Source organism: Clavelina lepadiformis, chromosome 3 (genome assembly GCF_947623445.1).
Source record: "Clavelina lepadiformis chromosome 3, kaClaLepa1.1, whole genome shotgun sequence".
In the NCBI taxonomy this organism is placed as follows: Eukaryota; Metazoa; Chordata; class Ascidiacea; order Aplousobranchia; family Clavelinidae; genus Clavelina; species Clavelina lepadiformis.
This window is the reverse complement of record NC_135242.1, coordinates 18,311,270-18,332,441: the sequence shown is the minus strand read 5'-3', so window position 1 is coordinate 18,332,441 and position 21,172 is coordinate 18,311,270. Positions and strand designations below refer to the sequence as shown.

The 21,172-nt window shown below is 40.2% G+C and overlaps 1 protein-coding gene across 1 annotated transcript; it reads right to left on the bottom strand.

Moving 5' to 3' along the window:
- Window positions 1–967: 967 nt before the first annotated feature.
- LOC143450763 (uncharacterized) lies at window positions 968–16,081 on the bottom strand. Its single transcript, XM_076951438.1, has 2 exons — window positions 15,666–16,081; window positions 968–7,886 (listed from the first exon to the last, which is right to left on the bottom strand). The coding sequence occupies exons 1-2, from the start codon at window positions 15,997–15,999 to the stop codon at window positions 5,011–5,013; spliced, it is 3,210 nt and encodes a 1,069-aa protein (XP_076807553.1). The 5' UTR covers window positions 16,000–16,081; the 3' UTR covers window positions 968–5,010.
- Window positions 16,082–21,172: the final 5,091 nt, after the last annotated feature.

Below are 21,172 nucleotides of genomic sequence, written 5' to 3'. Positions count from 1 at the left end.
AGGAGTTGGATATACAGAAGAAAAACAGGATGAGTCAATAGCGTCCACTTTAAGAGAACTGATAATCTCAGCTTGTATCACTTGATTACCACACCCAACCGCCGTGCTGGTAAACACGCTGGAATTGTTTTCCAGTTTTTCGTTGTAGCTTTCACCTAATTTTGAACTTTAAGTGAAATCTTAAATAAGCCGAAAACTGCCAACAGGCAATTTGTACTTTTGCTTATGCTGCTTTAATTGTTGTAAGCTTGTACAAATAATGTATATGGACAAGGGCTAACAATTTGGGAGTGTCTTGCGTTTCAGACATCTAATACTGGAAAGGTCATTGAATATATGGTATTGGCCTATGTATTAATATCCTCTCCGACCTAATTTAATACTCTTTTAGATAAATCCAAATAATGCAGCTGCCCGTAGCTGTAAAGCGAAAGTATACCATTGATGTCACGTGACTACGTTTTATGTTGTCCCTCCAGTATGGTAGGCCTATTAGTAAAAAACGAATCCCACAATCCCATAATAAATCAAAGGCTGTGAAATTAGGAACAATATGAATGAGCAGAGAACATTACAATCTGTATAAGGCTTTATTACATGATTTTAAATGAGATGGCAATGCAGAGCACGTGTTTCGCAATTGTTATTTGATCTTAGTATTTTCTGAGCTGAAAAACAACTGATAATCGTGGCACGTGGCAGAATTGTGACGTCGGCAGAGGAGCTGCAGAAATGGTCGTCCTGTTTTCAACATAATCTTACACGAGGAAATATTCAGGGATTATAATGAATGTATTTGCCTTAAGCAGATGGATTTATTTCAGCACTCGACCCTAGATAAGCAGTGCATGCATGCTTTGCTTTGTTTAAATATCTAAGTCACGTTCGCGTACGATGATGAATTTTAAACAAGCTTAACACGGCCTGCGATTAAATCTTCTTGACTGGTTGCAAACACCAAATAAAATCTATTTTTCTTTACTTTAATTTATTGTGACGTCAAACTTTCGCAAACGATGAAGAAAAAATAACAAGAAAAGTAATAATAATAAGAATAGTAAGAATAATAAGAACTCAACAAATAGAAATATATTAATTTCGAAATGACTCGTGTCGATACAATAAATACAAAACAATACATGACGACGAAAACAACACGACAAAAACAAGATAGCAACACGAACACTTATTGTCTGGCAGCAAAAGGGCGCCAAACCAGGCAAACAGTACCGCAGAAAAAAACATAGAATCAGCCAAATGAAACGACCTGGGGAATTTCGAGGTTGAAATGTGGGGAAGTGCATGCTTGGCTTTCAAAAGCGGACTAAGTGGTGAAACACAAAACCAAATGAAGACAACAACCGCAAACGTTAAACCCTTAAGGAAACCGTTGAGCAAACGCCTAAACTTAATTTATTGTTTGTCACTAATTGAAAGAACAAAAGCTATCGATGTTGTTAATGCGTGCGCTAATTCCTTTCATGTGGGTTAGAAATTTAAGCGCCGGCTCTCATGCGAAATCTCTGAGTCAGATTTTTTCAATGGGAATTCAATGACGCGCGTTCGACCGCCATGCTGGGAAGCGCGGTAATAACGTAGTTATGGATCGAGCGGCTTGAACTGGCATGCTTCACGTGCTCCAGGGTTTAATAAACATCGATTTCCGAGCCATTACGAGCTAAAACGGTCACGAGAAAGCATTTGGCGTTGGAGTTCGATTATGGATAGCAGGAGTTGCTGTACGAAAGTTCGATAAACTTTTTTTGTCGTGCGACTATTTGTGCCAACTATGACGTCAGTGGCTTGGGGCGAAGTATCTGGACGCGTTAGTGACGTGGTGCGATGCTAATGGGTGAGTAAGACCTTCGAAAATGACTAAACCGTGAATAAGGGATGCGCCGTGAAGGGAGACTGGCTCGAGTTAGGACGAACAGAGGTATTACGACGTAAACAACATCGACGGACGATATTCGAGAACGATTTTCGCCGTGATAACGAATCTCCAAAAGAAGCGCCAATATCAGGACTTGAGCGCGTGACAACGATCGAGCTATTTCGAGTACGTTAAGCGCCGTTGTTATTTCATCTTATTTGCGACATAAACAAGACTTTCGCATAAACGCCAGGAGACTATCAGCGGGAAGTTTACCAGAGCTCAAAGCACAGCCTGTTCAAACGCCTCGCGTATATGACTCACATAAGCTCTTGTTTATGGACCATGCTTGTCGCCCCGGTCGCCGTTACGCATCCACACTGGTGGGATACTTCTCAAAGTTTATTTTATGCTAGGAAGTGACGATTTTGGGAAACACCGAATGTATTGAAAATCATAAAGCGCCTACGCCGTTAAAAAGCAACAAATCAAGAAGCGGCGGTGCAAAATTTAAGGTTAAACTTTTTCTTAATTTAACCATAACAGATCACGCCCTGTCTGTGACGCAAATTAAGACATGGTGACGTAAGAATCTCAATTCAACGATAACCGCGAACAAAAGCCGGTTTTAATCAAAACAATTTTTCCTTTTATATTAAAATTTTTGGGAACGTCAATTCATGGATTTTGCAACGTATCGTTAAAAACATAGTAAACCGTTGAAGACAAATTGAAAGCAAACTATAACATAGACGGTGCATGATAAATTATTAATTAACTCTTCGAAGTCGTGGTTTCGCAAACCGAGATAACCTCGAACGCTTTTGGTTACCTGTCTCAAATTGGTGAGCAACCTATTAATTTGCAAGAAAACGTTCTGGAAAAATGTGATAAGCAGTGGCGTCTACAGAAGCACAAAAAATGCAAAAATAACAAACTGGGGAAAAGTGCGGTGTTAGTTTTAAGTGTGGAGTGCTTTGTTTGCGAGATAACAATTTCCACAGTGTAAATAAGCAATGTGCACTATGGCTTATCATCGACTGAGCTTTCGTGACTGTCGTGGTATGGAGAAGGTCATTCCCAAAAAGGGAGCGATTTAGGCGAAAAAGTTGTGTTCCCGGATGCTATTAACAGCATGAGAACGGCCCATTCAAGGCGTTAGCTTTACCGTTTATTCAAAATTCCAAGGCTAACGATAAACAAGTCCTTATTCGTGAGCGCATACTCACAATTAAGCGAAAGGGACATTCTGGAAATCGACTGCCTAGAAATCCGCTTTGAAAACAAGACGCAAATACCAGCGCTATAATTATTCTTCACTAAACAAGGGATTACATAATTATGAAGCATCGATAGAGCATTAAGCGACCAAAGTATACGATGTTTTCCTAAAATTGTTAGTGTCGTAATAGGTCCCTGATATTACGATCGCGTACCGTAGAAATTGGCGTAAGTTTCCGAAAACGAAAATCATGCGCTTGAATATGGCATATCGACTGATAAACAGTGATTAAGCTTTAGCCGGGCGTAGGAGTAACGAGGCGTTTGGTAAAAGAGGAAAAAATAGTCTGCTAAGGAAATAACAGACGGCTATGACGTGTTGTGTCGTCGAGCCCACGTGTGGATAAACGATCGGAAGGCGAGGTTGTGATTTCAACCATATTAGTTATCAGCATCACGTATTGACGACGCTTTGGTGTATCTTACAATAAAATGTTGAGCGCAACGCTTAATCTTGGGACACCTGTCGAGGCAAAACCTTTTCTGAATGATTTCGTGTTGAGCGGTTCAACATGAGATTGCGTTTTCATAAGGAACGTTTCCGCGCATCTGGTATTTTCTATTCGCCTTGCAATGCCTAAAACGCATGTGATACCATTTGAATTAGACTTCGATTGCCTTACAGCTCGGCCCATTCATAAAAATATCGCGTCAGTTGCTTTGTGCCTAACATCCGTTCCAGCGATCATGCAAAACGCGAAGGCAGACGCACGCGCGGAAGGTTCTTGAAGCATTTAGCTGGAAAAATGACGACATCGCACCTATGCGCAAAGGATGTGATTGGCGAAGTGCCGGCAACAGATGATTAGTCAATAGCGCAAAAACAATTCTCGGTACGATTGGGCTTTAGCGCGTATAATCGTTTCAAGAAAACGACTGTTGACTTCGAAGCATGTTTATGCCGTTTGCTCGGTAAAAAGAATAAACAATTGTATAAACGAGGGAGCGCAATACAAGCAATAAAAACAAAACAGACGGAAATTATACTCAGGATTAATTGAAATAATTTAAAGCAATCAAAGCAGAAAGTACCACGCCGGTAAAAGCACATCTTTTGTCCTTGTAACAGATTGAACTTTTTGATGTGGCTTACCGGCATTGATTAGCAATTGAAAGACCAATGCGTATCAGCGATACAACACATAAAATACGCTTCCTTAATACTGTATAGACATTGCAGCACCAGCAGTTGTACTGGTAGCAATGCAAATAAATGTGGCCAGCCATAACATTGAAAACACCAGTTAAATGGGTTAATATGAACGATAGCAGGCCCGTTATCAACGGACTGATTTGGTTATAAATTACAATAACAGCGTGACTACCACCTTACAATAATACTGCACGACGAATCGCGTTTGACAACTGCTAACGCAGTTATGAGTGTACGGGCCAGGACATTTGACAAACACTATACAACACAAAACAGAGCTAACACGGTTGCCATAAACAGGCTAAAACCGGTACAGTTGCAAGACAAAAACAAAGTTTACGATGTGGTAGGACTTTATAGCTTGGGGGTGCACTAAGACCAAACAATTGGTAATAAAAACAGAACAGTTTATCGTAAAACTTTTGAAGTTGCTTTTTCGAACCAAATTAGCACTGACTTGCCTTGTTTACATCTGACCAACAAAGCACCAAAGTTTTACAGCCTTGTTGTTTTCGAAAATTCTCAGAAATTCGTACTGTGCCGTCAAAATAAGATATCATAAACCAAAACGTTGGTACAACCTAATGCGCAAAACCAGCAACAATTTCAAGAAAACAACAAAAAATAACAATAACAAAAATTTGTTTCAACAAAAGGCTAAAATGTTAATAAATAAGCAGCACACTGAACTACGTGTACGTATTTATGTACTCGCCGGTTTTTCTGGGCTTGTACTGCCAGTCGTAATCAAATCTGGACTTGAATGCTTCACGTGACGCAGCCTAGGACTGTCCGATTTCGAGTGAGATTTGATGATGTAGGGAGATTGAGCGGCCTGTTCCTGGGCCTTGGTATAGTCAATGTTCACATATTCACCCCCGGGTGAAAGTGGTGGTCGCGATGTAGGTTTACCGATTGGTGGGGAAGATCTGTGGGCTCCACGAAAAATGTCAAGTGAAGGGGGAGTTGATTTTTTCCCATGCCTTAAGGATTGCGTACGGCGGGCATTACCCCCTTCCCTTGTGTGTCGAAGACCCAAAGATTTCGGTCGGAGTTGTGCCTTCTTTGGACGATCGAGCGAGTTCGTTGAATACCTTGAAGGCCCGTTGCGTTCCTTCTTCTGCGACGTGAGACGATTATTTTTATTCTCCGCCACCGATCGGATAGAGTGAAACGTGCGTCCACTGACCGGAAGGCATCCGTCGGCAATGTCGGCATCTTTTGAAAACATCCCAGATTCCGAGGGCGAGGAAGAAGCGTTTGAACGTCCCGAATCCCCAGTTCCCGTCCGTGAGCGATTCCGGTTAAAGGATATGTCGGCTACCTCTTGCTGCAGAGGTTTCATATTAAGATACTCGTCTGACGATTTGGTTGAAGGACTCGGAGTTGATATCCGTGACGTGGTTTCTGACGTAGGCGGGGACAAATAGTTGATTGAAGCTGTTGTTACCAGAGGGTTCCTCCCTGGAACATCGCAAGTATCGCAAGGAAGTTTCAGCTGGCAGTTGTATCGAGGAGACATCGACTGCATTTTACAATATTCCGAATCGTCACCCATTGCTTTCCCTAAGGTGATTTGGTTAACGCATGTGGGACAAAAATGCTGAACGGGATTCATCAGTTCAAACGGCTTATCTGGTGAATAACCATAAGGAGGGGTCGAATTGGAATTATTGGCACGCATTGCTGCGTCTGGCACGGAACGGCGCCGATTTTCGATTTCTTTTGGAAGCGATTGGTTAATAAAAGATCGCATTTGCACGTATCCGTTGCAGACCTCCGTTTGTTGATGATTGCTGTTTACCAGGCGACTTTGGTTCTCGGAAATTTGTGATGAGATTGGAGTGGGCGGATTCATTGGAGTATAATCTGCTGAGGGAGGAGTACCACGACCGTGACCAGGAGAATTTGAGGAGGGGGATAGGGATCCTCCACTTGCCAGAGTAGAGTAGATCTTTGAGAGGAACGACTGTGACGTGTGGCTCCTGTGGTTGGTGTTGGACATCTTCTGATGAGGATACGTAGAGGAATTGTCAGAGTTCATGGTAGCATACTCGTTCAGGGTGGAGGGAAACGACTCTACCGGTTGTGAACTCTTCGGAGAGGAAGAAGTTGGCGTGTCAGAGAGTGATCCATCATCCTCCTGAGAGGAGCATTGGGACTCAATTCCTAATGCATCTATAGATGTCCTGGTGTCAACGTGGCTGGACATTGGCACGTATTCGCTGGCGTCGGCGTTTTGCGCAAAATTGACCGTCTGTTGAGGTGAAACGGATAAAGACGAGGTAGCGGTTCCACAGCTGAGGTTATCATCGAGAGAAGGAGCCCTAGAGTGGGCAGGTACGTTAGTGTATTCGTGATTGAAAGATGTGGACATTGTGGTAGGTCCAAGCGGAGGGGGTTGAACGTTTGGGGGTGGAGGAGCTGGTTCGAAAGGAAGTACTTGCACACGCTGCTGGTAGTAATATTCGTTGTAAGAACACGATGGAATATGAGACAAGCAATTATGACAGTAATTGTGGGCAGCAGAGTCCTCGTGGATGGTGGGGTTGCTTTGGGTGGGAAACTCTGGTGTCATACTTCTTCCATTGCTTTGATATGTTTTCTGACAGCGAAGCCGTTGTTGGGTCGAGAGCTGCATGTAACCCTGAGTGGGACTGTGGCCGCCGACGAAGTCTTCTGTCTGGTGCTCTCCAACCACAGGCGACTGCGTCAAGGGAGTCAGGGGAGCACCCCCGTTGGAATACGCAGATAAAAATTCACTGTTGGAGATAAAACCGGCGTTGAGGTGCTCGGTACTGGAGGCAGCACTGGAGTTATTGCAGCTTCCAGGCAAAGACACAGTATGGATATGAGTTATGTTGGGATGATGATGGTTGCAAATATACGTGCCCCTCTTGCTGAAATGGTGAAAGCGACGCATTCCGGGACTTATGGATCCGTTGGTGTCGTGCAGGCCGCTAAACCTTGATGGCCGTTTCATTGTGTGCTCTCCTTCGCTACCGGCTCGCAGTCGGGAATCATTCAGGCCTACCACGTGAGGAGCAGGAAGACTGTCGCATCGGACACGCTTACTGGAGGACAAGATGTTTGGAATTTTACCCATCCCAATTAGACTCGGAGGTGGATTTTTGTTCTGTGAACGGACTGATCGCATTCGGCCGCAGTTGGATCCTGAGCTGTATGAGCGTCCGCGGTAGCCGTTGCTGTCTTCTTCCTGCTTTAAAGCATACATCAGTTCCAGGATAGTGCTGTGCATCTGCTGTGCCATGACCTCATCGTTTAAATCCATCCAAAGTTTTCCGTTTCCAATTCCGGACCCTCTCCCGGGCTCGATAAAGAAACTCGTCTCCTTGTGTCCGCAAACTCGAATGGTTGTGATGCGGATCTCAATCGGGTCTCCTTTGGAGCGATCGCCACCTCCGTTGCTATTGGCATGGACGAAAACCATCTGATCATGGGTGAGACATATTCGATGCGGTCCTTGCAAGTTTATCAGTAAGTTGCTTTTGCTCATATCCAGCTCTTTGTTGTCCAGCGTGACATGCCATACATGTTTGAAGAGAAGGGATCCTGGTTCTGCGAAAAAAAAGACATAAAATTGCTGAGGCAAAATTCCTTTGATGGTGGTGCTTGAACTTACGCTCTAAGATTATTATTTAGCAAGTGGTTCGCTGTAACGTGTGTTTTTATTTGACTCACACCAACAAACACGCGCATCAAAAAAGCAAAAGTAATGTTTAATCCATGTTTCACATTTCAATGCCATTACTGTAATACGCAAAATGCGTCATGACAAAATACGTTTAATCGGGTAAGGCGATTGTTGTACCACAAAAGTTCAACTGAAACGACGTGTTTGTTTTGGTGTTGCAAAATAGATCCGTTCGTGCGCTTTATTACGGCGTTCAATCAAAGTGTTTTGTTTTTGTTTTGAAATTTCTCGCGTTCCAATGGGCCGGTTACGAGCACACTTCCGAGAAGGCTTTATTGTGACTGTTCGACCAATAATATAACAAAAAGGGAACACGCGCAGTGTCGTATTTCGAACACACAGGAAGCTTGGTTGAGGAGGTTTGGTCAAGCAACGCGCAGGGCATTCCAAATGGGCTGAAAACAAAAACTACATCGACGGTCGTTGGTTTAAAGGCGCGAAAGATGTAGCTCAATACAAAGGGTCCGCGCGCGTGATGTCGTAATGTGCTTTTCCACCATACCTGGTTTCTGTGGGAAGATAGATACGCCATTTCCTGCTACCCTTAAAACACGTGAGAAAATCCGATAAAATTTCGTTGCAGTTTTCGCTCCAGCGTGGCAACCGTGTAAAAGACATTATTAGACAATTATCAATCATGCGGTTAAGAAGGTGTTTTAATGAGAGGAAGTAGCATATTATTTATGTATTCGAAGCCTCCAATACCTACTACTTGTCATCCCTCAAATTATAGGTGACTGAAAAATTGCCCTGTTGTTTCGAAAACAAATACCCATTTTTCACTTTATACAGTTCTTCTTCCTTCCGTTGCCTTCGATACAGTTGCCATTTATATAGGTTACTTTCAAAATACCCCACCGCAAACATACCAATATTAACGTTACAATATCACCACACTTTTCTCGCAAACAATAAAATATAAAACGAAGGTTTCAGTTATTTGTAAAATGTCACTTGTTTCGACAAGTCCACTTGCTTTTGGTCACGTTTCGAACAAAGTAATTTCTTTCTCGGTAATGTGATTGGGCACTTAATGTCACCTATTCTGGACATATCACACTAATGCCACTGCTATGTTACCGGGAAGGTAGAACGTTTGTCAAACGTTTGCCAAAAACCAGTCAGACGAGCTGCAGCACAAACGACCGATTTGTTATTGGACTTCGATAATTATAATTAATCAGGTAATTCATACTTTAAGTTGCTAGTTCGGCGTTGGGTGAACGAATTCACATGGTATTGCTACAAATGAGCAGTTCTGTAAACAACCAATCAACAATTATGCATGGTGGGCATTAAAGCTAAGGACGTCTTTATGTCGAAATAACCTTTGGCGTCATCTGCAAACAGCATCTCTGGCAAGGTGGTCACTTTGACATACGACATACAAAAATAAAAATCCTGTTACTTTGGTACAATTATCGTGGAAGGGGGCTATTTTCTGGACATTTTGGTTGACGTCTACTACGAGGACAATACTTAACAAAATAGAAGAAAAAAATACCGCTTTCAGTTTTAATTATTTGCAAATATAGTAAGTATCAGGACGCACTGATGCTCAGTTGTACCAAGGAAGCTGTCACGTATTCGCACAATTAATAATTAAATAAAAGTGCCCGATCTTGTTCGTGGTCCTGTTTACCAGCATAAAGGCCTACGCTTTTCTTTCGTTTTCAAAGCGAAAAGCCACGCCCAGTGAAAAATGCTAACAATTGTTTTAAGTGGCCGCACATCTATCGCTCTCTTGAACGTCAACTATACATGATTGCTGTTTTCGAAATACTTTTGTCGCTATTCGATTTGGTTATGCTGTAATTGTTCGGCCGGCGGCGGAAACGACAAATATGAAAACAACTTGTAATCGGTTAAAGCTTCACAATTAAAATCTCGTTGCGCGATCAAAACAAAGCTAAAGCGAACAACAAGACATTCTAAAGACTAATTTCTGTAAATTCTTCAAACACAGATTTGATGTTGTTCGCATATATAAACAATGTTTTGACGTGATCTATGACTCATTGGTAAAGGGTGAAGCGATGTATGATCACTATGTCAGTGGCGATTGTTTGGATCATTAACTTGAGAAAAGACGGAAAAACGTCAATGACGTTGCCACAAGTAAATAAGCTTTTCTTTGACAACACCGTTTGTTTAAATTGGTACCGGTCGCTGAGGCATGACTCACCCTAAAAAGATAGACAAGTTTATCGTGATCACGCAATGATGGTGATGGCGACTTAGATAAACGGAAAATACCATTTTCTAGATGTCATTCGGAAATGAATTTGTTAAGATCGTTACAATCGAGGTCGCCAATTGCGCGAATCGGAACAAGCCTACTGGCCGCAGTCGATACGACAGAAAAATCACGATACAGCCAAACTAATGCGCACAATGTCAGCGCTTAAAATGGATTATCTTTCGCGGAATGCACAGCAGTGCAGCTGACCCCCTTACAAATAATCTGGTCGAGCCTTGGTTGCTCTACGGGCGAGGCAATTCATGAGTCCACAAACCGGACAGCCAAAACAAAGATCCTGATAAAACGTCAGGTATAGTTTGTATAGGTGCGTTATTGACATTCTCTGAGGTTACTGGGGTACCTGAGTTCGAAAAACAACCTTTGCGATATTGCTGGCTGGTGCATAGACAATGAAAAAATCGCTTAGTATGTTTGCAGGCTGAATAGTAAAGAAAGAAGCGATCATGGGCACGATAAACCGCTGGCGCTGAAATAACATTTTGTGTCCCATTCGTGGAAACTTCCGGCATAAACAACATCCTTGAGTGGCTGGATAGGCTTGAAACCCTGGTAACGAGTTAAACAAACGCAGACACGTATATAAACAGCACATACGAGCTCATTGTCCCCGCGTGTACGAGCACAAGTACCAAACGTGATTGTGCTAGCCCTTAACTCGAACGTAGGCGTCCCCAGGAATTTTTATACCAAGTGCAACAAAACAAGTCGATAAAAGTTGATGAGTTTTTCAGTGAACTATCAAACCCCCACAAAACCGGGTTGAAGGTTTAACGAAATGTTTTATGCGAATAACACAGGCGCCAATGTTTACAGAACACGCATTTTGCGGATCCGCGACCGTTTGTGGCCAGAGGGCAAATAAACATGATTAATAATGTGTTGCATCCGTTTTCGCAACAGTAATGCCACAGCAGGACACAATTTACGTAAACATAGCAGGCTATCGTTTTCAAAGCACGCAACAAATTGTGATGTAACGACGAGCAGCGTACTGAGATAGCCCGAAACCCTTGTCAAACGGTTGGCGATTTTCCCGTTCGTTGTCACGTACTCTTGTCTCGACGCTTTGCCACACTACTACGCGTGATATAGGAGTTAGTTACGTACCCTTGTTTTCGTCAGCCAGCAAACATTCCGACGAAAAAGAAGAGACTACGAAAACCGCGAACGACGAAAGGGAAAAAAGAAACTGCTCCGAGTTCGAACTACTTTAAACCAGGATAGAAATGAGAGAGAAAAATGAGGAAGGCAACTAAACAAACAACTGGAACAATGTTGTTTTTATTGAATGCCAACGACCTTTGATCCAAAATTTTATAACGTATTTGTGTTCTAGCACTAAAACACAAACCAGTGCGAAATACCTACAAATGATTTATGATTTAATTGTACTCAGAATTCCAATAACTTCAAAGTAAATGACACATCAGGTAAAAACTTACCGCGCTCGTTTTCGTTCATTTTCTATGTTATATATATTTTTACGTACTACAGTCATTCTTGTAAAAAAACACTGTTTAATAAATTAAAACAGATTCATTCTGATTGCATACGCATTTGTACATAATATTATCCAAGGATGATATTTCTTGCAATTTGGTGCGCCTTAGCACTCGGACATGTTGTTTTTTCCTTTTGAAACACGAAACAAATTCATTAAAAACAGGATACAGGGCGCCACGACTATCGTTCAAAAACGTCCGGAGTGGACGAAAATCCGTATAACGTTACCGGTGCGATATAGATATAATACATTATCATACGACGTTTGTCGGGACTGGTACATGATAGCTACTGAAGTTTACATAAATAAAAACGACATCTCATTGTCGAGAACTTCGTATTGAAAACTCTACACAAAGGTGGACAGATATATAAATCCAGTATAATATTGCAAGGTAGTTATGGCACCATAGGTCGCATTACGACGGCACATGCGGTAGCTTGATGACGTCATAACCAAAATCAAGCCCCGAACCGCTGTTAAAGCAATATATCGACCAACTTCGATAGTTAAATGAGTCCCCGAGGCACGCGCGGGCTATTTTATCTGATGTAACGACATCCGAAATACCAACTTGCCAAAGAACTCGAATGCACAACCAGCCAGCCGGTCGTATAAACTAAAATACCAGACACGATTTATGACCACCCTTCTCAAACCACCCAGTGAAAACAACGCTGGCTGTATCGATTTTATGGCAAAATATGAGGCAGTTTTTGCAAGCTTAAGGCGTTTTGTGGTCTGTCGCCGCTGCTACCATGCAATACGTGACTTGCTTGGTAGACGAAGGTCGAAACATTCCCATCTCGTCGGTTGAAATATACGTTAGCTGACGATGTTCACGATTTCGGGAAAACTGGACTGATATGGCGCTTTCGCTAGAATCGATAAGCCGCGCAGGTCAGACAAAATAATTCGAACAGCTTGAGCGTTAGAAAAAGCCGCAGAACACACAGCACGATTTCGCTACTGGAAATGAACAACTGCGTGATATTGCAAAAACCGCAATTTCAACTTGGCAGCAAAACTATTACATGACATTATTTTCCCTGCATCAGAGTCAAAACTGGATGTTGAAAACAACGTTTGAGCAACAAAACGACGATAAAAACAATTCAACCGAGAGAAAAAATTGTTTTGAATGCGATATTACAACATCCGTTTGAAGCTTAGCGAATCGCGCGTGAAACCGCCTCTGCCAAAATAAAAGCATTTTTTGTCCGAAAATTGCCTTACGTCTTAGCTGCGGAATGCTGAACACTCTATAGCCTGTTTTCTAGCTGGCCAAGTGCGTGTTCGAAAGTTATACAACTGGTGTTTGTGCGCGCGCCCTACTGTTAAGTTATGTGTGCGGCTTCGTAAGGTGTGTGAGTGGGTAAGCATTAACAAAGTGGCGTCACCGTCAACCCGCTAATTTACAGTCGATGTGGCATAACAAAAAATAAGTTACGGAATCGTTTTTTCCGCCTGATATTTTCGCTACGAATTTCCATCAATATTATGAGTGAATGAGGTCGTGTTGTCTAGCGCGCTTGGGCTGAATTAGAAAAAAAGTCATGATTTATAATGATTTCATTGAAAATGACGTAGGAGATAAAAAGATAACAAAAAAGTATTAAAAAAGTGATAGGTTTGTTAATAGGCCAAACTGCGAAAACAATCGTATGAGGTATTTTGGTTATGAACTTATGAGTCATGACGCTATCCACATCGCAGACCAAGATGGAAGAGTTTTTACTGAAAATAGTCAACAAGGCGAGCGTAGAAGCACTTCTATGGGGAAAATAAGTGGTCGTTGTTTGGAGCAAGCAAGCAGCGGCCGATTCGTCATTGAATAACAAGCCGATGGCAATAAATGATTCAAATAACACCAAACACGTGAATTGTAAAGGAACGGCCCTGAGTAACACATTTAACTGACTTGCTTCGCCCATTTTTACTAATTTCGACGATGCCATTTCAGAAAAACAGGAAATTATGGCGAGAAAGTTGATGTGTTGTATTTCTGACGCATAGGTTTATTTCGCAGCTTTTAGCGCACGCTCTGTACGAGCTTACAGTTGTCCAAATAGAATTTCCGTTTATTCAACGTTCGCATTGATTTGTTGCACTAGTACTACTGGTGGTAATAAATCAAACGCTTGATAGCTGCATCGAAGAAGTAATCAATCATTTATTTGCGTCAATTCGTCAACTCGGCCTTGTTTACTTGTAAACCAAGAGACTGTGGTACTCGCACATAAGTCACACATCAAAAGGGTCAATCAACTCCAGCTGCGCATGACAAGATCAAAGTCTAACGCGTCGCTTCTGTCGTCTAACCGTTTACGCAATTCAAGTGGAGGTAAAAATTGGTTGAGAAGTTTTTATTGTTAAATGTACGCTCCGGCGTGAAAACAAGTCTGAAAAGAGCTATTCATCTCCAATGCTTCATAAAATCAACCATGCGTTAAAAACGAGGTCAAATGTCATGGCTGACAAAGTTTCCAGTGTGATCAGAATGTGAAAACTGATACGGATTTTTTGCTAAAAAAATTCAAACTCACACAAAACTCAAGAAACTATGAGCATGAAAATTCCTTGCAATTGTCTTACTTCGAACAGTTTACTTTCGTCAATCTAAAACGTAGCAGTGTCTTTGCGTCTTTGCTTTAACGAAACATCACTAACCGAGGAAAAAGCAGCGGTTTCAAACAATTGTTTCATACGTCGATGTTTTCGCAAAATGCCAGTCGTGTCACGTGAATAGTATATTGCATAAATACCGGTATATATAAGCAAGGAAGCTAAGGAAAAAAACAGGAGTACCGAGAATCACTTGATAATATACTATTTTTACACGAAATCGCACGTCAAAGAACCGGATAATGTAATATGGCAGCAGGATGAAAGACATCGACTCTCTGGTAAAAATTACTCATATTCAATATACTTAGGATTAAAAGAGAAACGTATGCACGATTATGATGTACAGTAACCAACCTAAAACGGAGTTAAAAAAAGTTGAATGTGATAACTGATAAGCTTTGAAAATTTTTAGTTGATAGTAACAGTTAATAGACGCATATCGGCGGAGTCAAATGAGTACAAATGTGTGCTAAACAGTTTATAGACGTGATGATGCCGCCCGTTTCCTAGGTTCTTCCCAATCGTGCCGCAGTAAAACGCCTTCCAGCATGCAAGCAATTCATTCAGTAATTTATCTCGTCCGCCGCGCCTGTTGCCTCGCGTATGCGTATCGAAGTCGACAACATGCGCGTTTTGAAAGAGGTTATTCGCTGTAAACCGCTGCTGCTAATAAAACGCTGTTTTGTTGTTGTGGTCTATGAAGCACACATTGGGCAAACATTCAAGAAAGTGAAGAATCGTACCATAAATCTACAACGCGATTCAACGTCTTTCGCCCAATTATCGCAACAATTATAACCCAAAGACAATGGAATTGCACTAGTTCGCTGCGGTTGACGCATGTCAACAAGAAATTTCTCGACCTTTGCAAAACCAGCTGTTGATGACAGTTGCTTATCTACAGGACCTTTAAGTGATAAAATCATAACCAACTGCGATTAGTTATATAACACATACATTGAAATAGAATGTTTGTTTTCCAAGAAACATAACGTGCTATGTAATTATGTTTCTTACTTCCTAAACTAACCAAAAACACCAATTTCAATCACGCTGAGGCTTAACTGTGTTATTTACATCATCAAGTAATGCAGAAAGAATTTAAATAAAAGATTAAACTATAATTTATGCACTTTTCTGCAGCACATTTCCCATTATCCATAACAAACACGTGAAGTTTGGAAACAAAAATGAAAAAGATAACATATAATTGAAATTGTAACTCCTAAGACATAGCTAAACATTTACCTGGTCTAACCACTCTTTGCAACGCTTGAACCCATTGCATCTGTGTTTCAACACAATCAGCTGCCATTGAAAAATATTCATCTTCTGTGAAAATCACTATCAGGTAGTCATGTTTCGAGTCTTTTTTGGTGTCAACATTCCAAGGTTTTTCCAAATTGATGGAACGCTTGAGTTTGTTTGCTCTCCAACGTTTTTCATTCTCATAGTACTCCAACTTAGCTGGTGAGCCTTCACGCAAAACAAAATAACGTTTGTTCCAGCTCTTTGCCTTTCGAAGGCTTCCTTTTAGAACGATATCAGTTGTCATTGAAGTATTATCTTGCTCAGGAGGCATTGACTTGAATTGTTTATAACTACTGTACAAAATGTATCACTATACCATATAATCAGCACCAGTCTAAAAAGGATAAATAAAAAGTAAGAAACAGTGTGTCATACTGTCTGCTGGCATACTACTCAAAAATAGTACATGCTAATTTTCCTCATGCTGGTCTGAAATATGGTTAAATAAATATGGTCAACTGCACAAAGCCAGTGTTAGGTTATGCACCTCAGGTAATGGTGCACAAAGCTTGCGCTAGTCTAAAAATCTTAGTTAATGGCTTGTAGAAATATAACTTGCCTTTACATAACACAGTATAAGCTAAGCCTTGACATTTTTCTTTCTTGACAAGAAACAAAAATGTTAATTATTATCAACACTATTGGCTCACATCTCATTTGCATAAACATTAAGCATTACCAGTTAAAACTGTTGAGTAAGAGGTTTGTCAAATGGAATAGGATAGTAAGCTTAAACCTATATCTATGTAAAAAGCTAGAAATAAACCATAAGTGATCAACTTGTCACATAAAAGTAAGCTTGACGCCTACCAAACTTCATCACAAAAGCACTATGTCTGGCAGTGACCGTTAGATGTTTTGCTATCTGATTTCACAATCCAGTTAACTCAATACAATTTCATGTAATTCTTGAGTAAAGCTACATGCGCTCACAGTGTTTACAATGGAAGTAAATGAGCCCCTTGGCCAGCTAACAATGCGACTATCTTTCCTGAGTTTTATACCAAAAATTATTCCAAGGCCTATATATTTCAGTACTTGGTTGATTTTAAATTGCAAAAATTTTTACTATTGCAAGAACGTAACCCAACGCGGTTTACTGCGCTGTAAAGTCCTAAAGCTAGACTTGGTTTCAGCAAAATACAGGTGTCACATGGACAACAAGTAACGTTAAATCGCTGGACCAGTTAACTTAACCTACCGCTCTTATGACATATAAATTGTTTTGAATATCTAAATATATAGGCTACGCAACAGTAGGCTGCCTGGAAAAGTTTTCAATATGAAATACGCTATGTTTGCCAAAGAAGGCGAAATCAAAACGACAGTAGCTATAGTTAGCATTTCAAAATTAAACAGTAATAACAAATGCAGAACAACCAAAACCTATCTGCTTGTGAAAGCAACAAACAACGACTCATTCCTCCGACCTCCTAAATTGCAAAACCAAAAACTGAATGAATAGAGGAAGGCTATCTTTTCCTACTACGTGTAGCCCATCAGTGTAGAGAAAAAGCACCGGAGGTGAAGCAGGCGACCGCGTTTATTTCTCTGTTAAATCGCTTTCATGTTTACCACGGCTCGCATCTCTTCTTTCATGTGACCTTGCTGCCATTCATTCGCTTTATGAAAATTTACCAACTGGCTTTTTCCATAGTCATCGTTTGCTCGTTTTTCTATTTTCTTAAAAAGATAAAGGAGGGTCTCGTCACAGACTACAGCCGATTGGTAAATAATATCAAGAGAGAAAGAGGAGAAGTAACAGGCGGAGCGGCGAAATTAGAACAGCTTGTTTACAGATTGACGCAATGCGAACATCACGTGACAAAAATCTTTCACAAACAACCTTGCATTAGTCAGCCTTTATGGTGGCGATGTTGTGAGTTATGAGTTATGACAGAGGAAATGCACTGGGTGTTGGCCACGCAATTTTTGCAGGAAACACAGAACTTTAAAATTCCCATGTTTACCTACAAAACTAAGCTATATAAACGAAGCTAATCTGATGTTACGCAACATAAAATGCTTGTAGTAAGCTACATGACAAAATTACTGAAAAACCAATCTCAAAAGGGGATACATACACTGTTTTCATAGTATACTGTAACATAAGTGAAATAAAATTGTATAGTAATTAGGAGTAGTATTATGGGTAAACTGGATAATATACTTCATCTAGAGCGGGTAAAAACAATATCTAAATCTATAGAACATATGCGTTTCTATTTTAGGCTGCACCTGAAGTTGTTGAAGTATTTTATCAATAATTTCGCTCAATAGCATCACCTAGCACATCAAACAAGGACTTGGCGTTTGAAAAAAATAGGTTTAGCTACTTAAGGCAACAAACTAAACAAAAGGAGCCTATTTTAGTTATGTTTGCATGTGATACTCGTTATATCAATAAGAAAAATCTGAAATACTTTTAAAACATCCAGCTTAGACTAATACGTCATTTAAGCAATACGTACGTCATAGTAAAAGGATAATTCGTTTTCAATGCAAAAACTGTAACCGCGGAATATGAAAATTTCGTTACTGAGAAAAACCGCCAACTATTACAGGGCAATTAACGCAAAGAACCAATACATTTCGACTTAACTGCTCTCTTGGTTACCATAGGGAACGTTTCCCATATCCTTTCATAATTACCGACTAATTGGTTATCTCGTGCCTAAAGGTGATGTTTTCATTTAACCTCATGTTGATGACGCACATTATAAGCGATCCTCAATACGCTATAGTTACTAAATGCAATTACTTTTCAAACTAATTTTTGGATGAGGTGGAATACTGTGGTAAGTTATTCGAATAGCTTTTCGAAATAAAGGATAACTTACAGTTAGGAGGTAGGTAACAAAAACGGAAAATTCTTGGATTTAGGCCAGTGAATGACATTGTGCAACAAAACTGATGCACAAATGATTTAATGATTAGGCCAACCCAGAAAATTTTTAATAATGAAGCACACGAAGTTTTGCTGCATAGACATAGCAAGTTTACCTATTGCAATTGGCTGCCACCATTTCAACGGAAAAAAATCGTGCGTTCAAAGCAATTTTTGCTAAGTTTCTTGTTAACCTAACGTAAATGTTATAATATAGTAGCCTAAACCTAACCAAAAGCTACCTTCTAATCTAAATCTAACTTCAATTAAATCCTAAACAGCCTAAATCGACTTTTTGCATAACAATTTTCCTAACCTAAACCGCCTATCTTTAACAACAGGCGGTGTGACCTATTTACAGTGAACTAGTAACTCTGATTGCAATTTTATCATTGCGTTTGGTACAAAATAACTCATTTGCCAAATAATATTTTGCTACTATACTCTCGTCGTTGATGCTTGTCGAATTATATTTTAAAGAAATTGCTTACAGAAAACTTTTAAAATTGCGTAAATGTTTTTTTCATAAAGGCACTGTTTGAATCGATGTCTTAATAAATATTTTCTGAGCTTACCCTTACGTTGACGGTGACATCTTCATGCAAAGTGCAGACGTTCAAAGCTGACGAAGAAACAAATCTTACCAAAACGACCAACGTAACGTGTGCTATTTTAGATAACTATTAATTGAAAGAAAGTTTGCAATAGAAAGGAAAAAAGCCGAAATATGTATTGCATAGCTACTGTGATTACGCAGCAGGAGTTAATAAGTTTTTAATTAAACGTCTCCTGTTAAAAAAAACAAATTTGCCTATGCGATCTTAACACTAATTTCTATTCACTGCTAGCAGTATTGGTCCACATCACATTCAAATATGGTCTGTTGCTTTCCCTAAAACTATTTTGTTGACTTGAACCTTCATGACCTGTTGTTTACGTTTGCGCAGCATCGATCGCAACACTGAACTCGTTTGAACCTATGTTTACTGTTGCCGATGCATGGCAAGTGGGGTCACGAGAAAGCATCTGTCGTGCTCTTGGCTGTAGAGGTAATTATTAGGGATATGCGGGCGAACAAAGCGTACATCATTTGCAGTTGCATATAAAATGAATTTCGCTATCTGCACTGATGTACGAGAAACGTATGTGTGTTCTACAAGAGGGAGCAAACATACACGCTATTTCAGGATGGCTTCGGTTTTTAGTCCAAACAAAACACTGTAAAACACACAATGTGTAACATTCTCACGTACGAGGCCGTGTGAAAGCAGTAGCGACTAATTTGCAAGCGGCATGCCAAATGTGTCCTAGACTGCTAGTGCTGACATTGTAACAACTGACAACAACACTGAAATGATTAGCTATTTATATTTTAAATGCTTCAACTCCGAAGCTAATTTTGCATCTAATTTGTACTGGATGAAACCCGGCTATTTAAAAAAATCTCAAGCCAAACGAATAAAAACAACATCCAAAACCGCTGTTGGGTGAACAAACAACTATATTAAAGTGTCAAACAAGTTCATAATTAATGTAACCATTGACAGAAATGGTCACGATTATGACAAACTTATCGGATTGGTCAATTCAAGCAATTAGTCATTACGAAGTCTTCACTTGTTTACCGGTCAAGTAAAATATATCTAGGTCTTCGGCAAGCTTTGGAGACGATGATGGGTTGCAGTGACCAGGTGAAAGGTGTTTTGCCAAATGTAAAACTCATTGACTCACTGTGGCCTATTTATATTACTTAGTTCACGTAATTTAAGTGGAGATAAAAAGTGGTTAACTCGTTATTTTGTTAAAACGCAAATAAGCAAAGTAAGCGTTAAGAAAAAACTGGGGACTGCAGATACGATGATATGACACAACTGTACTTCTAAGTTCTAACCAACATCTCATCATGGCGTGAACTGGTATAACTCAGTGAAGGTTTCAAACTTTTTATTTTTTGAACCGTAGCTTATAGGTCTATACGCGTATTCTTCCAAAAAAAGTAGCCACATAGGTATACGAACTATGAAACCACTCATGCAACGCAATTAGTATAGCCTACAGTACTGTGTATAGTTTTCTTTATACGCGCAAAAATAATAAAACCTGTAAATATAAAATATTTAGGCCACTTGAACGTGTTTCTTCTTTACCTAACACGAGAATAACGATATAAGATACTAAGTTCATCAAAACTCTACAATTCTTTAACCATACTTTTAGAGTTACATAAAAAAAAACAGAATATATTCAAAATATCACAATCCTGCCATCAACTGAAACTCTCTAAAATCTTGACCTAATATGTCTTGCGGTACCCAGCGCGCCACCTAACGAGTGATTTTTTATAATGAATATAGATGGGCATAGTAATTCTGTGTAGCACCGGCACTGCTATAAGCGTTGATTTTTTAAGCGCTACAACCAAGGGAAATTGTTAGTTCAAATTCATACGGAGTATACACTGTTCAAGTAATTTTAAGTTTATTGCACTAATCTTGTCTGCGATCTGCGTTAGACTTGTGGATTAGGCCATACATGTTCTGTAAATACCAATCACGAC